Source organism: Pteropus alecto, unplaced genomic scaffold, assembly GCF_000325575.1.
Source record: "Pteropus alecto unplaced genomic scaffold, ASM32557v1 scaffold276, whole genome shotgun sequence".
Taxonomy (NCBI): domain Eukaryota; kingdom Metazoa; phylum Chordata; class Mammalia; order Chiroptera; family Pteropodidae; genus Pteropus; species Pteropus alecto.
Genome location: NW_006438074.1, coordinates 4,744,897 through 4,766,578, shown reverse-complemented (window position 1 = coordinate 4,766,578; position 21,682 = coordinate 4,744,897). Strand labels below are relative to the sequence as shown.

General features: G+C 31.6%; 1 protein-coding gene across 7 annotated transcripts in view; it reads right to left on the bottom strand.

Annotated features, from left to right (window-relative positions):
* GPHN (gephyrin) overlaps positions 1–21,682 on the bottom strand; it is a 390,228-nt gene that overhangs the window by 208,532 nt on the left and 160,014 nt on the right. For all 7 annotated transcript variants that reach the window (XM_006915134.2, XM_015591978.1, XM_025049111.1 and 4 more), the window contains exon 5: positions 12,970–13,064. In XM_006915134.2, coding sequence (XP_006915196.1) covers positions 12,970–13,064 — 95 coding nt within the window. The remainder of the gene's footprint in view (positions 1–12,969; positions 13,065–21,682) is intronic.

Sequence of the window (21,682 nt, the reverse complement as noted above, 5' to 3'; positions counted from 1 at the left end):
TTTTGTTAGCACTATAGTTAGAATAGCAACATATTATTCAATAAAAGGTTAAGATAAATTTCCTTGAATTTATACTTCTAAAATAAACCTCTGAAATTAAGAAGGAAATAAAAATGAGGATTTTAATTTCCTTAGAAAGAAGGTTCTAATTTTTTCTTCTTCAAACATATCAAATTAGAAGAGGTATAAACAGCCTAATACATTCAATATTAAATGGTAATATAAAAGTGTTTTTTCTTAATAAAGAATATATTTAAAAATCAGGTCAACTCAGCCAGTGCACAACCTGAATAATGAATTGAATTGACATTAATTTCACTATAAACTCATCTAACAGAGAGCTATTAGGGGCAAAAAAAAAACATGCACAGAGAAACCTGAACCTACTTGCCAATTAATTGTGAGATAATTTAACTTATTTTTGTTATTTAAAAACAGCTTACAAAATATACAAAGTATGGTGAATTCATTCATTCATTCAGCACATATTTATTACTTACTATCAGGAAGGCAGTGTTAGATAGTGAGGTTGAAACAGTAAGTAACCAGTCTTGATCTAAGGGAGTTTACAGATTCACAGAAAAATATCAGTAAGTGTTAAGTTAGTTAAATAAGTGCTACAGGTACATTAAAAGCTGTGACAATGATAGAGAGAGTGTTTTAGTCTTAGGTGAGGAATGATAAGGATGGTTAGGGAAAGCTTCTAAAAGGAAGAAAATTCTAAGCTGCTTGCTATCTGAAGAAAAGGTATTATAGAAGTAGAGTGGAAGGACATTCCAGGAAGAGGAAATGGTATGTACAAAGGAATCAGAAAATGATGAACCTGATGTGTGTAGGAACAAAAATGAGGATGGCTGGGTGGAATGGAGTGAATGTTTTCGTCCTCCCAAAATTCGTATGTTGAAATCCTAATCCCCAAGGTGATGGTATTTGGAGGTGGGGCCTTTTGGAGATAATTGGGTTATGAGGGTAGAATCCTCATGAATAGGACTAGTGCCCTTACAAAAGGGACTCCCCATTCATCATCATATGAAGATACAAAAAGAAGTCAGCAGTCTACAACTGGGAAGAGGGTTCTAACCAGAATCTGACCATCTGGCAGCTAACTCTTAGACTTCCAGCTTCCAGAACTACGAGAAATAAAGCTCTGTTGTTTATAAGCTACCCAATCTATGGTATTTCATTAAAGCAGCCCAAATTAAGTCAGTGAGAGATGCTGCTAAAAAGATGGATAGTAGTGACAACTTATACAGGGCCTGTACAGTGATCTTAAAGAATTCAGTTTTTATCCATAGGAAAATGAGATTCCACTAAAGTTTTAAGCAGAGGAATAACATACTGATATTTGCATTTTCAAAAGATTTCTCTGGGCTGCAATGTGGAAAATTGATTGAGAGGTACAAGACAGGAGACAAAGAAACCAGCTAAGGCAACGCTGGAATAATATGAGAGGTGAATTAGAATGGTTGCAATGGGGATAAAAAAAAGGTGAAAGGGATTAAGAAGTACAAATTGCCAGTTATAAAAATAGTCATGAGGATGTAAAGTACAGCACAGAGAATAAAGTTAATAATACTGTAATAACTATATATGGTGCCAGATGGGTACTAGACTTATTGGAGTGATAACTTCATAAGGTCTATAAATGTCTAATCACTATGTTGTACACCTAAAACTAACATAATGTATGTCAACTGTAATTGAAAAACAAATTACAAAATAATAAAAAAAATAGGTTATAGTTCTTTAAGTGTATTCTGACTTACAGAGAGTAAACTTTTCATTCTAAAAAAACCTGATACCCATCAGCAGTCCACATTTTCTCTCAACGCCCACACCTAAGCAACCACTAATCTACTTTCTGTCTCTATAGATATTGTGGTCATTTCACACGAATAGGATCACAAAATTTGTAGCTTTTTATGACTGGCTTCTTTCACTTAGCATGTTTTCAAGGTTCACCTGTGTTGGAGTATGTATTTGTTTACTTAAAGAAAAACTTATGCAATATGTTTATATAAATATGGTTAGTTCTACTTGTTTCTAAAATTTATAAAAATGTAATGATACTTTATATATTTTTATATAACTTAGTTTTCTCACTCAACATTTAGTTTGTGAGATTCCTCTATGCTAATGTTCATAGTTATGGTTTATTTTCACTGTTGTACAATATTCTACTGTACAACTATACCACGATTTATTCATTCATTCTTCTGTTGATGGACATTTTGTTTCCATTTGTTGCTATTATAAAAAAATGAAGCTACTAACATTCCTTTACATTTCTCTTGGTACATATGTGTAAGGCTTTCTCTAGGGCAATGTTCTTCAACTTGCAGGTCAAAGTTAATTAACAGGTCAGTAAACTGACTTAAATAGTAATGAGTAGCATAAAAAAGAAAAAATCAGAAAATATCAGAATGCCTTCCTTGTGGTTAGGATAAATACTATGTCCAAAAACTTTTGTACCTTCAATATACATATATGTACATACGTTTATATACATATATATGTGTCCATACATACCCACATACACAGAGACATACATATACATATGTGTGTGAGTCCTAGATTACAATGTGAAGTAGATTTCTAATTGTGGTTCATGGTCAAAAACAGTGAAAGCAATGGTTCTAGGGTATAGTGCTAGATAGGGAGCTTATGAGTTATAGGAATAAGCAGATATGAAGCATTACTATATAAACAAATAATTTTTCATAGGGTCTGTACCAATTTACACTCCCACCAGGAGGATTCCCACCTAACCTTACAAGGCTTGATGTTGATAGTTTTTTTTTAAAATTTTATTTTTAAATGCTTTTGGATGAATAGTTGATAGATAAGTGATAAAGCCACTACAGTAAAATGTTAATGGTAGAATTTAGGTAGAATCAATAAGGGTAAAATTCTTTCAATTTGGTATATGTTTAAAGTTTTACTTTTTTTTCTTTTTTTAATCATAAAAAATTAGCCTGCTAGTTAAATACTTATGCTTTGAATATGGGAGTTAGTAGATAAAAAGAGATGCTGAATACATTGCAAGGTTCTTGATTCCCAGTTCAATGCCTTATTTATCACTAAAACATCCTCTATAGTTCACTGTACCTATTAAACATTTGATAAAGATTTGCTTAATGAATACATTTTAAGATGTTTGGAATTTAATTCTGCATTCATTTAATGATAACATCAGCTGCCAATAAGTATTAATAATGATAATAAAGGTATTATTCATTAAAGAATTAATATAGGCATTAGAAGTATAAAAATAACATAGATTAGTCTCTTTTTTTTTTCATAATAAAAGGCTGGAGTAGAACTGCATCAGCTTAAATTTCTAAGAGTTTTTTTCAAAGTGATACCATACTGGAATATTCTTTCATTCTAACCACCATTCAACTGATATCATCCTATTAACAGCTCAGAAAATACTACTTTCCCTAATTAGTGTCCACAGAGTTATTAGAAAAGAATTTCATATTTTACCTTGACCAGTTTGGACAAGAATATCATACTGATTTTTCTCCAAATTTTCTATTTATTATATTTTTCCTTGTTTCTCACTCTTACAAATGTACTAGAACTCTATTTAAGCAACTTATTGTTCATCAAAGTATCTGGCTTATTATTTTTGTCTGTAATTTATGTGCCTCCATTTGTCTGTGCAGGGTGCCCAAGAATTGTAAACTTCTGGAGGTTAGGTTTAGACCCTTTTGTATAGCATCTAACACAATCTCATGACCATTTACACACAACAAATCCATGTTTGTAAAACAAGGAAAGTTCAAAAAATTGCACTCAAGTTATAATCTCTATATCATGAAATAAACAAACATGAAATAAACCTTGCAGTGGTTCTATTGTTAAAAATACATTTTGGGTTGATAGGACAGCAACTGACGTATGCACCTTGATCTTTTATCTAATAAACTTGATGAACTCTTCCATTGGTTCTAAAAGACTACTAATAATTTTTAAGTTTTGTTTTGCCCTTTTCAATACTTATGCCATTTATTTCTTTTAGTGAGTACAATGTAGGTAGAAGTAGTTATAGTGGGACACTCTCTAATTCCTAACTTTAAAGAGAAGACTAATAACATCTAATTATTAACTATATTTGCTTGATCAGGTCAAGGAAGTTCCCTTCAAATCCTAGCTTGCCAAGAGCTGTTTATTCATAAATAGGTGTTGAATTTTATTAAATGCTTTTTCTGAATCAATTGAGAAGACCATATGGTTATTCTCCTTTAATCTGTTAATGTGGAGATGGATGTATCCTTGAAATAAACATATCTTGGTCTTGATGTATAGTTTTTTATACATTACTGGATTTGGTGTGCTAATATTTCATTTTGAAGTTTTATCATCCATGTTCACCACGACATTGGTCTATACTTTTCCAGTTTTTCTACTATCCTTTTCTTGTTTGGTAAGAAGATTATCCTACTTTTATAACATGAACTATGAAATGTTAACGCTTCTATTATTCTCAGGAACATTTTATGTAAGATAGGAATTATTTGTTCCTTGAAAGTTGTATATAATATGCCTGTAAAATAAAATGAACTCACTGTTTTTTAAAAATAAAATTTATTTTTTAGAAGTTTTAGATTTATGGAAAAATTGAGAGGATAGTATAGAGTTCGCAGATACCCTGAACTGTTTCCCCTATGTTTAACATCTTACATTGGTATGGTACATTCTTTACAATTAATCAACTGATACTGATGTATTATTATAAACTAAATTTCACACTTTATTATTTATGTTTCCTAATGTCCTTTTTCTGTTTCAGGATCCCATCTAGATTACTATATTACATTTATTTGCCATATCTCCTTACGCTCCTCTTGGCTGTGGCAATTTCTCAGACTTGCCTTGGTTTTAATGACTTTGACAGTTTTGAGAAGTAATGGTCAAGTACTTTGTAGTGTTCTCTATTAATAGAGCCTGTCCTATATTTTTCTCATAAGGTTAAAGTTATGAGATTTTGGGAGGAAGATTTACTATAAAGTTACAATAATCAAGACAGTTTGGTACTGGTGAAACAATAGAAAAATAAGTAAATGGAATAACATAGGGAGCCTGAAAATAGACCTACATATGGTCAACTGATCTTTGACAATGAAGCAAAGACAGTCTCTTCAACTAATGATATTGGAACAATTGGATATCCACATGCAAAAAAATGAATCTAGACACAGACTTCATATTCTTCCTAAAATTTAACTCACAATGGATCACAGAGCAAAATGTAAAACACAAAACTATAAAACTCCTAGGAGATAACATAAGATAAAATATAGATGACTTGGGTGCAATTACTTTTTAGAAATAACACCAAAGGCATAATCCATGAAAAAAAAAATCATTGATAAGACAGACTGTAATTAAGTTAAAAACATCTGCCCTGTAAAAGACAATGTCCAGAGAGTGAAAAACAAGGCAGACTGGGAGAAAATATTTGCAAAGGACATATCTGATAAAAGAAAGTTAATCCAATTATACAAAAAATTCTTAAAACGCTACAATAAGAAAACAAAGCCTGACTTCAAATTATTCTATAAAACGGTAAGAATCAAAAAGCATGGTATTGGCAGAAAACAGACACACAGACCAATGGAACAGAACTGAGAGCCCAGAAATAAACCCAAATATATGTAGGCAAATAATTTTCGACAAGGAGACAAAAACATACAATGGAGAAAAGAAAGTCTCTTCAATAAATGCTGCTGGGAAAATTGGAAAGCCACATTGCAAAAGAATAAAACTAGATTGCTATGTGTCACCATACACCAAAATTAACTCAAAATGGATCAAAGACCTAAATATAAAACATGAAACAATAAACTACATAGAAGATTACATAGGTACTAAACTCATGGACCTTGGTTTTAGAAAGGATTTTATGGATTTGACCTCAAAGGCAAAGGAAATAAAAGTAAAAATAAATAAATGAGACTATATCAAACTAAAGAACTTCTGCACAGCAAAAGAAACCATCAACAAAACAAAGAAGGAACTAACTGAGTTGGGAGAAGATATTTCAAAGAAAACCCTTGATAAGGGGCTAATATCTAAAACATATAAAGAACCCATACAACTCAACAACAAACAAATCGTATTAAAAAATGGGCAGAAGACCCAAATACTTCTCTCAAGAAAAAATACAAATGGATAACAGACATATGAAAAGATGCTAAACTTCACTAGTTATTAGGGAAACGCAAATCAAAACCACAATGAGATGCCACCTCACAACTGTAAGAATGGCTATTATCAACAAGTAATAACAATTGCCAGAAAGGTTGTGGGGGAAAATGAACCCTCATATACTGCTGATGGGAATGTAATTTGGTACATCCACTATGGAAAACAATATGGAGGTTCTTCAAAAAATTAAGAATAGAATTACCAATGACCCAGCAATTCCTCTCCTATCTACCTCCAAAATTTGGAAACATTTATCCATAAAGTTATATGCACCTTGATGTTTGCTGCAGTAATATTCATGGTGGCCAAGACATGGAAACACTGAAATAGCCTTTGATAGATGACTGGATAAAGAAGACGTGGTACATATATGCAGACTATTACTTAGACATAAGAAGAGATGAAAAACTGCCACTGCGACAACATAGATGGATCTTGACATAATCATGTTAACTGAGATAAGTCAGACAGAAAGGGTTGAGAACCATGTGATTTCACTCATACGTGGGTAATAAAACTGAAAACAACAAATGAGCAAGACAAACGAATAAACAAGAACTCACACACACAGACAACAGTTTAGTGGACCAGAGGGAAAGGAGGGAAAGGGGAGGTAGATGAGGGTAAAGGGAGTCAAATATATGGTGATGGGAAGATTTGACTTTGGGTAGTAAACACATGATGCAATATATAGATGATGTATTATTGAATTGTACACTTGAAATCTATATAATTTTATTAACCAATATTACCCCAATGAATTTAATAAAGAATGAAAATAAAAATCCTGATTTAAAAATAGGCTAAATACCTGAACAGATAACCTCACCAAAGAAAATATACAGATGGAAAATTAAGTATAAGAAAAGATGCTCAACATCATATGTCAGCAGGGAAATGCAAATTAAAACAGTAATGAGATACCACCACACACCATTTAGAATGGCCAAAACTTGTAAGAATGACAACACCAAATGATGATCTATCTACACACTATAGAGCAAGAGGAACTCTCAATCACTGTTGGTGGGAATGCAAAATGGTACAGCCACTTTGGAAGACAGTTGGCAGTTTCACAGAAAACTAAACACACTCTTGCCATATATTCCAGCAACTATGCTCCTTAGTATTTACACAAAAGAGTTGAAAATTTATATCTACACAAAAAACTATACATGAATGTTTATAGCAGCTTTATTCTTAATTGCCCAAACTTGCAAGCAACCAAGATGTCCTTCAGTAGGTAAATAATAAATGGTGGTACATCCAGATAATGGAATATTATTCAGTGCTAAAAAGAAATAAGCTATCAAGCCATGGGAAGACATGGAGGAACCTTAAATGAATAATACTAAGTAGAAGAAGTCAATCTGGAAAGGTACATGTTGTGTGATTCCAATTATATGACATTCTGGAAAAGGCAAAACTATGGATATAGTAAAAAGATCAGGGGTTGACAGTGAGGGAGGGATAAATAGGCAGAGCACAAAAGATTTTAGGGTGGTGAAAATACTCTATGATACCATAAAGATGGACATATGTCATTATACATTTGCTGAAACACAAAGAATGTACATCATCAAGAGTAAATCATAACTGTAAACTATGGATTTGGGGTGATTATGATGTGTCAATGCAGGTTCATCAATTTTACATTCCAAATAGCAATGCACAGAGGGTCTAATTTCTCCACATATTCACTAATGTTTGTTATTTTCTGTGTTTTTGATAAGAGCCATCCTAATAGGTGTACAGTGGTATCTCATTATAGTTTTGATATGCATTTCTATAATGATTACTGATGTGGAGCATCTCTTCATGTGCTTATTCGACATCTGTATATCTTCTTTGAAGATATATCTATTCAATCCTCTGCCCATTTTTAAATTGGGTTGTTTTGTTTTTGAGTTGGACTTCTTTATATATTCTGGATATTAAACCCTTATCAGATATATGACTTGTAAATATTTTCTCCCATTCTGTGGTTGCCATTTTACTTTGTCCTTTGAAGCACAAAGTTTTTAACATTGATGAAGTCCAATTTATTTTTTCTTTTGTTGCCTGTAGTTTTGGTGTTATATTCAAGAAAACACTGCTAAATTTAATGGCATGAAGCTTTCCCCTGAATAGAATCAAGGTCTTTGATTCTTTTAATTTTAGTATATGGTATTAGGTATGGGTCCAACTTCATTCTTTTGCATGTGAACAACTAATTTTGCTAACAGAATTTGTGGAAGACTGTTCTCATTAAATTGTCTTGGTACCTTTTTCAAAAATCATTTAACCCTATAAGTGAGGGTTTATTTCTGGCCTCTCTATTCTAGTCCATTGGTTTAAAATTCTGACTTAATACCATTGTTTTGATTATTGTAGCTTTGTAGTAAGTTTGATATCATGGAGTGTGAGTCCTCCAACTTTGTGGTTCTTCTTCAAGATTGTTTCAGCTATCTGGGGTCCCTTGAGATTCCATATGAATTTTAGAATGAGTTTTTCTAATTCGGAAAAAAAAACATTGATGTATTTTGATAGGATTGCATTAAATCTGCAGATTACTTTGGGTAGTATTGACATGTTAACGAAAGTAAGGCTTCCAATCCAGAAACATGGAGTGAATTTCCATTTACTTAGGTCTTTAATTTCTCTAATGTTTTATAGTTTTCAATGTCCAAGTTTTTTACCACCTTGATCAAGTTAATGACTAAGAATTTTATTCTTTATGATGCTATTGCTAATGAAATTGTTTTCATAATTTCCTTTTTTCATTGTTCATTGAAATGTATTGAAACAACTAACTTTTGCATGTTGATTATGTATCTTCAACTCTGCTGAACATATTTGTTATTTCTAATCAGTCGTTTTTTGTGGAATCTACAGAATTGTCTACATATAACATGTTGTCAAACAAATTTACTTCTTCCTTCCCAATTTAGAAAACATTTATTGTTCTTGCCTAAAACTCTGACTACACCTTCCAATAGCACGTTTAATAAAAGTGGGAAAAATGGGCATCCTGTTTCTATTTTAGAGGAAAAGCTTTAAGTCTTTCACCATTGAGTATGATATCATAAGCTGTGTTTTTTAATATAAGGCCTTTATTATGTTAAAGTAGTTTTCTTCTATTTGCAGTTTGTTGACTGTCATTAACATGAAAGCATGCTGAATGTGTCACATGCTTTTTCTATATCAATTGAGATGCTTATATGTTTTTTATCTTTTATTCTGTTACTGTGGTATATTCTATCGATTGCTTTTTGTATGATGAACTATCCTTGCATTCTAGGATAAATCCCACTTGGTTGTTGTGCATAATTCTTTTAACATGCTGCTGATTTTGGTTTGCCAGTATATTGAAGATTTTTGCATCAATGCTCATAAAGAATATTGGTCTGTAGTTTTCTTGTAGTTTTTTGTCTGTTTTGGTATCAGGGCAATGTTGGTCTCATGTAATTAGTTAGGAAGTGTTCCCTTCTCTTCAATTTTTTGGAATAGTTCAAGAAGGACTGGTGTCCATTTTGTTAATGTTTGGTAGAATTATTCAGTAAAGCCATCTGATACTGGCTTTTATTTACAGGTTAGTTTTTGTTTTTTTGTTTTTTTTGTTTTTTTATTACTGATTCAATCTCCTTACCAGTTACACATAAATTTGGATTTTCTATTTCTTTGTGATTCAATCTGGTAGGCTCTGTGTTTATAGGAATTTGTCCATTTCATGTAGGTTACACAATTTATTGCCATACAATTGTTCATAGTACTCTTAGTCCTTTTTATTTCTGTAGAATTGGTAGTAATGTCCTTTCATTTCTGAGCTTAGTAGTTTGAATTTTCTCTTTTTTCTTAGTTAATATAGCAAAGGTTTGTTAATTTTATTGATCTTTTTGAAGAACCAATATTTAGTTTAGTTGATATTTCTGTATTGTTTTTCCACTTTTTAATTTATTTCTGTTTTAATCTTTCCCATACTCTTCCTTCTGCTAGCTTTGGGTTTTGTTTGTTCTTTAGTGCCTTAAGTTGTATTGTTAGATGGTTGTTTTGAGATCTGCAAGCATTTACAGCTATAATGTTCCCTCTTAGCATTGCTTTCTCTGAATCACTTATGTTTTGGTAGGAATCATGGAGCCAGAAAACAGTGAAATAACATTTTTTTTTAATGTGCTGAAAGAATCAACTGTCAATCCAGGATTTGATATCTAGTGAAAATATCCTTTAGGAATGAAGGTAAGATAAAGGCATTTCCAGATGAAGGAAAAGCTATTAGAAGGTGTTTCTAGCAGATTTGCTCTTAGAAATGGAACTCTCAACAAAAAACGATAATGATCAACACTTAAATAAGACTTATTATAAATCAATTGTTGTTCTAAGCGCTTTACATGGACTAACTCCCATAGTCCAAGAAGGCTGGTATTATCAACATCTTCATTATACAGATGAGAAAACAAAAATAAAAAAGATGTGATGCAGCTACTAAGTAGTAGAGCTAGAACAGAACCCCAGCCATCTACCTTCAGAGATGATGCTCTTAACTATTACTTGGTCCTATCTTTCAACTTACTTGTATAAAATAAAAACTCTGTAGGATGTTGAGTTAACCAAGTAGATGAAAACGATTTAAAACAGATTTAATTATTTTCAAATTATTTTTATTTAATTATACTCTCTAGAGACAAAAATAGAAATGCAAGGCATCAACATGATGCATTACTTTACCTCTATTAGAACTAGGATGAAATATTGATTTATCAACAGTAACCTTAACAACAAACAGTATTTGAATACTTACTATGTGTTAGAAGTTGTTTTGGGAACTTAGAATGTAAAATGAATAAGATAAAATTCTTGTTCTTAAAGATTTTATACAAATTAGGTAATACAGACAAATAGGTAAATAATTACAATACAGCATGTGTTATAACAGAAGCACGTTCAAAGCTCAAAGTATATACAAGGAAAAAATGCTATATAGAAAAGAATCATCAATCTAATCATGGCTGTTTTAAAAACAGCAATTTAAAAAAAGACTTTAAAAAGCACAAAAAATGAACATTCATGGAATTATTCCCCAATTCCCTTTTCTATAACTCATATAGACAATTATTGCTGTTCCAAATCTGTGAATAAACTCTTGGTCAAGTCAGCAATGAATGGAAAGAAAAGTCAAAAGAGTCTGTTACCCTGCCATGTATTATATTTTAATTTTCAAAGCCTTCTGCATAAAGATGATGAGCTTACTTCAAAGTACTTAGAATAAGCTCCTGCTGATGCTCTGTTATTATGTGGATTCAAAAGGTAGAGGAGAAATTAATCCAGAAGAATCTTTCAATAAGATGAAAAGTGATATTCCTATACTGGATCAAGAAAGCTATCTTCTATTTAAAGAGTTACCTTAAAAGTTGCAAAGAACAAGTTCTTCAGGTAAACTGTGGGACCCTTAAGGTGAGGACCATGTCTTATTTTCCTAACCTTAGTATCTCTGATGGTTAATATGGAGCCTGGTAAATAAAGTATTTTCATGTTTGCTGAATTAGAATTTTCATTATAAAAGAATTAACAGGAGATGAAGTTTAATTCTTTCTTGACTATATTTTTTGTATGCCAAGATTTCTTTTATATTCAAAGATCACTCTTAATTCCATAGAGAAAAAGAATCAAATGCGACCGCTAACCTCATATGTGTAGGTAATATAAGGGTTAAAAAAAATAAAAGAATCAATGTAAGTTCCTTAAAGATCAGCATAGACTTTTAAATTTAATATATCTATCATACTACTTTAATTCTATTTTTGCTGTTACTAAAATAAAATGTTATAATATAGGTACATGTGACAGCAAAGAGATTACCGTATCTGATGAATCACTCACATTTCCCTGAGCTATGCTTCAAGTGGCTGCCATTAATGGAATATAAACTTAGTGTAAGAAATAGAAAGGGCATTATGACTTATATTCCATGCACTAAGTGAATATATTTACTTTTATAATAATGTTTCATACAGGATCAATAAATGGCTATAAATAATAATTTTGAAACTCTTAAATTATCAAGCAGCTGTGTATTTTTAGGTTGCTCTGAGATCAACTGTCTAATAGTCATTAAATCAACAGATTCTCACTAAATTTGTCTTAAACTTAAATGATATATGTTGTCCACATTAAAATAAATTTTAATCTAAGAGTTTCTAAAATAATAACAAATAACTAAACCATCAGATCGAGGATGGATTTCAACATTTATGTCAACAAAGGCATAGTTTTAAATATACTAATTTAATATAATAATAACATATTATTAATTGAGCTTTTTCTCATGACCACACATCAATATTCCTATTTATAAATTAGAATAAAATTTCCTAACTTTTGAGAACTTATTTTCGAAACTCTTTTTAGTTTTATTAACTTAGTATTTAATGACAATTAATAAATATTAATTAATGATTACAAATAATCACAAAAAAAGAACAATGTTACATCTTAATAAGCTGGACTCTCCTCTGGGTTAGGACTGACACCTTTTAGCAGTAATATAATATTTTCTAAAACTTTAAATATAATATGCAAAAATAAAAAAATAAAACAAAGAACTTGAAGGAATCTGTGGCCAAGATTTAACTAAACAGGAAACTAAGAATTTAATTTTGGGGAAGAAAGGGGACAAACTTAAGTGTTATGACTCAAGTTTCTTAGGTTTATGAGTCTATTGTAGTGACTAGTGGTATGGAATTAATTTTCTTGGCAACATGTTGGTGACTTTCTTACCTAGAGAGCATGCCCAGAGGTGTAACATTAAGTGATCCCATCAGCATTGCCAGGGCCATCCCTGGCGCTTCCCGTTCTATTACTTCTTTTGTGGCCTGTAATTAAAGATTAAATAGCAGACTGAGTGAAATTAGCCAAAAAGAAGGAAGGAAGAGTAGTAAAATTAATTTAAAAATAATGATAAATCATGCTTTCTATAAACCATACTTTGTACTTCCCCATTTTTAAGGTATCAAGATTGTTCTTTGGGACCACTGAATAAAAGCCGAGGACCAGGACATCCAGGGAACTTTTATATTAGTAAACCTTTCTTATTGTTCCTTACAACTCAGAAGTATTTGATAAAAGTCTCATCTCGCCTAATAACCTAAATTTTAAAATGAAATCTCAGATTGCTATAATAGCTCAATAGATTTTCATAGGGTATGAACTCTGGGTATTTTTCTTTGTCTATTACTTTTGAAATAATTAGTCCCTAAAAACCTGAGATCACTTGTATCTCTCCTAACTCTACAATTTTATGATACAATTAAAAGGAACTCAAGAAGTCACCAGGTTAACTTTTCCTGTGTATTGGGTAGAAGAAAAACTGTAGTACCATCTTCCATATCTTCAATATAAATTAATTATCTAATTGTTTTTTAAAAGAATTAATGAGGTGATAGCTTTAACTATACAATAGAAGTTTTAAGATAGGGCATTCTTAAGACAAGTATGGTTAAACCTGTAATAGCTAATGATGGAGACAGGAAAATTTCATTTTCTAAAGGTCAATCAAAATAGGTACATATTTATCATTCTGTGATGGTAAAGTTATGTTTTAGGTTAAAAGTTGGGAGTGAAATATGTAATTTAATCCATTTCTAATCCTCTGTTTCTACACATATGGCAGATTACAATACTTAGGGGCACTACAGAAATAAAGCTTGCAAAAGAAAGTATTCCAGGAAATAAGAAAATTGCAAATGAAATAAAAAGTAAATTATGATGTCACAAAAAGGCATTGGTGCTGACAGTGGTGAGTAAGGGGGAGACTGTAAGACTCTCTAGGACTAGACACAAACCAAACTTTTAGCAGTAGAGATGTATTCCTAAATATGATTGTAGCTCTGGGCAAAATTTAGGTTGAGGACTGGGCAAAGCAGTTAAAATGCATCAAGTATGTGTTAGATGCTAGTAGGTGGTATAAATAAACTTTTACGATGTGTATAAATAAATTAGTTAAGCCCTTATAACTACACAGAATAAAAGACTACTAGAATTGATGTAATCTACTGGTCCACTGAATCCCAGCATAATACAATACTTAATGACAGAAATTTTAAAGGAAAACTAACACTACCATAATGTTTTCCAATAAAACCTGTTATAAAAATAAAGGGCCAGCAGGCAAGACAAAAGGGAATTCTTAAATTCCTAAATTTGGGAGTTAATTACTTTCATTTAAATACATAGCTAAAAACTGTCAAGTTGGCATTATTTAGACACTATCCCTTGTTTTCCAAATTTAATCTATCTAGTATGATTTTGAGGTCTCTTGAGAAGAAACACTATTTCCATGTTCTAATGATGTACTCCAAAGTATAGCAGCACACTTTATTTAAGGATAGGGGAAGAAAATATCAACAGAGAGCTAAGAGGAAGTCTTTTACTTAAACAGATACTTTAAAGCACAACATTTATCCATCTATACATTATTTATAAGCACCTACTATATACAAGGTAGTATTCTAGGCATTGATTGCATTAGTAAAAACAAACATAAGAGTGTGTAAACTCGCTGTCATCTAGTATGTGAAAAACTCAATTGACATATTACATTTGAGAATTACCTAAAAGAGATATAATTCATTAATTTTTCTAGATCCTCTAAAATATACAATTGGGTTTGGCCAGATCACAGTGGAATGCCTCCTTTCACTTTTCAAAGCAGTTCTTTTACTGGATGTGCTTCTGTGGCATGCAATTGGATCCAATGAATGGCTCAGTGAAATTCATATTTATATTAAAGTGTTTGAGGTCATTGTTTATCACATTGCACTGTAGTCCTCTTTAGGAAAACTCATAGGAAAAATTTCCTCTTAAGTGTCATAACTAGGAATCGGTAATTTTCTGTGCTATCAGTTTATTTTTAAATTATGATGCCTGTAAATCAAGTTACCCTTGAAAACAAATTTGTAGATATCTTTTTAGTAGGCTTACTGAACACAATCTAATTTCACCTTATTTTTTCTTGCCCAATTTTTCCACATTTATCTTATTAAAAGTTTAGTTGTGCTTTATGTATTTGAGTAAATAATCCTAAATACTTTTTATAGTATTAATAAATATATGGATGATGGATGATGGATAGATGGATAGATGGATTCTTTATACAGAGGTCTTCATTTTTTTCCAAATATAATTTAGAGAAGACAGGTAATTCTTTCTGAAGACTTTCCAGAGAATTTGGGCATATAGATGTAAGTCTTGTATATTTTAAAACAGAAAAGGAAAATATATATTGTGGTGATGTCACAAAAAGGCATTGGTGCTGACAGTGGTGAGTAAGGGGGAGACTGTAAGACTCTCTAGGACTAGACACAAACCAAACTTTTCAATAAGATATCCCTAAATAATGCACAAATATGGTCTTTCTTACATTTATATCAACTATATCTTTTCCATAAAACATCAGAACCTTCTATTTTCTTTTCCTCTTAAGCTGTTTGGTATAGCAGAAAGATCACCATCTGTGAAGTCAGACCCAGTTAAGGTCCAGGAGAGTAAAAGCTGGATCTGATGTAATACCTACACAATACCCAACATGAAGTATATGTATTCAATAAATTTTTGTTGAATAAAAAAAAAGAATAAATAAATGAACCAATATAGGTTGAAACCTGACTTTATTACCTAGTTGTTCTGTGCATTAGAACAAAATGCTTAATCTCTCTGAGCTTCAGTGTACATATGAATAAAATGGAGATAAAATGAAACAAATCTACATATTATGAGAGCTAAATAATATAAGCAAATCACCTAGCATAGGGTATGTATTCAATACATGTCAATTCTCTTTATGCTTTTACTTTCCAACTCTCTTTACCTCCTTACAGTTTTGCTCATACTGGTTAGAGAACAGGAATAATACAAAAATTCAGAAACCTAATCTAGAAACAACCTAGTGATTGAGAACTAAAGACAAAAGGAAAGAGAATGGAGAGCAAGAACTTAAATGTTAGAATATTGGCAAGTGCAGGGCAGGAAGCAGAATACTGAAATAGTGGGATCTAAAGCAAACAAGCAGTCAAATGAAGTGAGAATTGGAAGATGGACAGAGGGCAAGAATTGGGTGAAAATATCTATAAACTGTAAATGGGGAGGCACAGCTAGAAGGCAAATAACAAGAGAGTTAAACTTAATGTAGAGCAAAATAAGAAATTATTAAAAAATCCAAACAGAAGAATAGTTTTAACGAATGTAGCTTTATCCTTTCAATTATATATACTAGCATGATATAGATAAATGAAGGTTATCCGTACCTGTTAACGAGTAGATAACAAGTATTCATTATCAGACTATTCATAATCAATGGCAAAAGGATGCCATCAAACATTGGAAACCATTTTTTTCTTAATTAGCTTGACTTTCTGTTTCCCACTTTCTTATACATTATTAATTTGATTATCAAATTCCTTTTTTCCTTGAGCAATAGTAGAAATTTTTAGACCTACTTCAGATATAACCCTTTCTGAACTAGTAGAGTCCAAAAATAATGAGTTTTAATTGTACTTAGCTATTCTCTTTAAATATGGCATTTTATCTTTACCTTCTAAATACTTTCTAAACTATGAAAGTTGCAACCTCCTATGGAAAATCACTTATTATAATCTCTTCCTTTTACCCTTGATGCTTTGAAGATAACATCGAAGTCAAAAAGATGCTTCAAAGACTGCTCAAGTTGCAAAAAAAGGGTGTCATAAACAATGATTCTGTAGCCCAGGGAACTTGTCAATGAAATTCAGGTCCATTTTTAACTTCACAGGAAAAATGACCTTAAAAAAATGTTATTGCTAACAGGCAATGATGTTTAAATATGTACAGGATATGCAATGGCTACATGTAAATATGAAGAAATTCCTTATATACATAGTTACTGTGAAAAATCATTTAGTATAGTGCTTTTACTTTTTTATAGACATTTGTTAACAGAGTATAATTAGTATTAACATTTACATGCTTGTTACTTGACTATGTAGATTTAATAAAATTTCCTCCTAACAATTACTGCAGTGCCCTCTGCTGATTAAATAATCTTAAGTATCAAAGACTACCTATGAAACACTATCTAAGGGATACTAACAATGTCTTTAAACCATCAATGTGGAATAAGGTTAGAGCAGTGGTTCTCAAACTTTAGATGGATCAGAATCTCCTATTCGCCTTGTTAAACACCAGTTGCAGGGCCCCACCTAGAGACTTTGATTCAGAATGTCTGACCGGGGCCTCAAAATTTGCATTTCTAACAAGTTGCCAGGTTCTACTTGCGATGCTGCACAGAGTCCACATTTTGAAAAACACACTGCAGATGGACGTAATGAGGCAGATTAATAATGTGTACTACTTGATTTAATCTTCATTACCACCTTATATTCAGCTTTGTAAAGGAGACTGAAATAAATGTGAAGATCCTTCATAAGGGCAAAATGTAGACCTAGTGAAGAGATACATTAGGTAAAAATAGGCTGTTCGATGCCAGCCAATTAAATTTTCCTGATTCTATCCATTAAAGGACAAACACATTAATTTTATTTTACACTTTAAAAAAGGGTAATAATAAACCAACAATTCAGAGCCTGCCCTTGTAAGTATCCTACAGTACAAAGAAGCTATCTTTATTATATTTTTCTCTGGACTACACAGAAATAATGTCTAAAATTTACATATATGACTAACGCCTAGGGATGTTCAAGGAGCACCAGATATAAATCTACTCCTTTCTCCTCTCATTTAAGAAAAAAGCAGAATGACAGTAAGAGTTACATTATTGTAAGAGCAACCTTAAATTTATTCTAATTAATTAAAAACATTCATTTGCAGATTTTGTTAATTTTGTATTGTTTACAAACACCTTTCAACCAATCACAACACATTAGTGTATATAACAGTGTGACTAAGTGGTTAAAGACTACTGCTACAAGAAGGAGAAGCATGTTCCTCAAAAACTGATATGTAGAGATGGGAAAATGTCTTTTTTCTCAAACCTGAAGGAAGATGAAGTTGAAAGATAATCCAATTTGAAATTGTATTGAAAAGCTGATGTCTAGTTAGTGAACTGGAGAATGTATACTCTAGTCTCTTTACAAGTTACTCTGGACTTTTGTTTAATGTGGTTAGTAGTACATAAGTAGAAATATAACAGCTGCCTAAAAAAACTATACATTAGATTTTTACTTTATGAATGATCACACAAAATTACTTGATTTACTTAAAGCAGTGCAAGTTTTAAATTTTCATATAACAACATAACTTCAGGTTGTGCTTCAATATCCTAATTGAGAATAAAAGAAACAAGCTCCTACTTTAGGCTTGTAAGTACTATCTGCAAATGGCTCACTGCCAACTGATTTTGCTAAGTCTAAAACTTTGCTCCTTTGCCTGAGATGAATAATTCTCACCGGTGACATCCACATTAGAAACATGTAATTATCATGTGTGAAGTTCTCTTTCTGCAAAACTCATTTCTCACCAAAACAGAACATGTGACAAAGTGAGAGAAACAAGAAAAAGGTGAGGTAAAAGATGTGGAATGAGTAGACTAAATGCTGAGAAGAGAGAAAGAAACAAAACAGCTTCTTTCATTTTAATTATTATTATAAGGTATTGTATTTTGTCATCTCATAACCACCCTCAGTTTTAAAATTAGGGGCCAACTGGGAAAGAGGTAAATAAATACTGTACTTCCTAAAAACAAAGAAATCCAATCCATCTATGGTCTTGAGATAAGCTTAACTAAGTAGAAGTTCCTAGTAAAGATGGGAGAAAAATGTATGTACATAAGTGTTTGGAGGCTATGGCACGCTGTCGCTCGAATTAAATAACTTGCTCTCTACAGTTTTGCTTGTCTAAAGATTGATTTTAAAGCTACTAGCCTCTCACTTTGTGATCAGGCTCTTTATTCATGATTTATAATCTATACGTCCTTCATTATTCACATATTAAACAAAAATCAGCTTTTGTTTTTATGCCCCAGAAATTTATCTCTGTTTTCCATTTGTAAAAAGGGGTAATGATATGTGTTACCATGCTTATAAAACTAAAGAGTTAACTAAAGGATGTCCCATATAAAGCATTTTTAGTTAAGTACAAGGATGACACAATATTTATAATGCTAGTATTATGACATTATGCACCACATAAATTTATAATACTCTGAAAGAGCTCTTATTTCTCTTATTCACTGCATTGGAAAGCTAAATATGAAGACTATTATTTAGCCTATTATTGAATAATAGAAGAAATAGTCACATCAGTAGTTATGCTTTTCTTACAAAACACCTATATTCTCTATTTAAATAGTTAACATATTCCTATATTACATAATACAGAGGACATATATCATTACTTCTCTTTTTGTAAGTGAAGAAATAGACACAATAATAAATTCTATGACTAATCCAAAGTCATAGAGTAAATCAACAGAAAACTCCAAAAAAGAACTCAGGACTGTAGATTCCAATTCTGAGTCTAATCCATAAATTTACTATTATATGTTTTCAGTTTATAAGGCACTATACCCTATTCAGACATAGGAAGGATCTCTGTACTCTGTTTAAATAAGATAGAACATATAAAATGCTCAGTATCAATCCTAACACATGGCAAGTGCTTAACAAATGATGGCTACTACGATTTGTACTAAAGCACAAATCTAAAGTTACCTATATCGTAGAAGTTGTTGTTACAGATTATAGTCACAGCAATAACGAAAACTGAATAGTTTCTATTGGAAGCAATGTAGAAGCTGAGTATGTCTGTTTTGAATGTGTATAAATTACCAGAAGATGTCTGAAGAATGTAATATGCCTGCAACAATCTTGAAAACTTAATAAAAACTTATCAACAGCATCTCCTGAAGTTACAATTTCACCTAAGTCCAACAGAAAACAACAATGTAATTATGTACCTAAGCAAAGATGAAAATGTATAATCAAGTGTCCATAAATACTTGTAGTATATAAATTGTTCCAATTGGTAACACAAATAAGTTTATATCGATTTTTTAAATTTCCATAATAATCATTCACTAAAAACTCGGCCTTTTCTCTCATTGGGACTGAAATAAGACTCAGGAAGGTATAAAATTGGAGAACATAAAGAAGTAACGATCCATTCAAATCAAGTTAATGCTCTGCTGCTTATGCTAAATAGAGGGGTCTTATCATTTTAAATCAACCATTATTATATTTCATAGTAGAAAAATCTACTTTGTAAGAGTCTCTACAAATATAAGAATGGATTAAAAAATTCAGTGAGCTATAATCCAGAAGAAATATAAGACATTATTTATTAAGTAAAACTGACATAAGTTGGATCAAAGAAAATCTTTACCTTTATTATATTAGAAATCTCTTAACAAGGAACTTAAAAATAATCAAAGGCCTAATTTTTAAAAACTGTTCTAAAAAGAGGTGCAGTTATCTTTTGCCACTGAAAAAGGTAAAATTTTTTAGGAATGCAAAAAAAGATTATAAAATTAAAGAATTACACTTCTTATATATATTCTGATTTGAAAGCTAAAGAATTATTCTATAAGTACAAGAGTCTTCCAAGGAATCATTACACACACGCGCGCGCACACACACACACACGCACTTCTTATGATATGGAATTTGGGGCTTATATCTCAGAATCAAGATCCATAATTTAAGATCTAAAGATCCTAGACTGTTTCAGAACACCTAGACTAGACTATGGTGCTTAGAATAAGGTAGTTTACTATCCAAATAAAGCCTATGTCACCTTCAAGTTTGAGATTTAAAAGAAGCCAAATTAGAGTTCATCCTTTAACAACAACAAAAAGCTGAACTTATAAAAATAAGGATAATATATATCTGTGTATGTGCACACATGCACACATGTCCTAGGACTGGGATTGAGTTCTTCAGGCTAGGGTTATAGGCAACTGAAGAGTTGACTTTATCAGGGTAGTTGGTGCGGGTTAGGAGGAAGTTGGTTGATTCTACTGGCAGTAAACAAACACCATCACCTAGTCAGAATGGGTGGAAGTGAATATCCCTACTAACACATACACACACAAATATACACTTGTATGCCTGGGGCTGTTCATTTATAACACTCTCTCTTTCAATACTACATTCATGTTTATTTTAGCTCAATGATATTCTCTAGATGTCATATCCTTAAGTGTGGCTCAGGATATGCAGGAGCCAAACCAAATTCACAAGAATCAACAAACAAAGGCTATTTAAAAATTCAGGTTTATAAAACAAACCTGAAAGATCTGATAACCAGGCAATATTATTCTATATTAAGATAATTTTGAACAGTGTTAACTCAGGTTCTGTCTGCACATAATAAAAATTAAGTATCCAAGAGCAGAGGGTGCCCAAAATAGGAATATTAAATGGGACGGGTGGAAATTGAGATTTTTTCAACACTGTAATAGGAAGGACAGACTTCTATACCTAACCAAGTTTGCCTCTAGGGA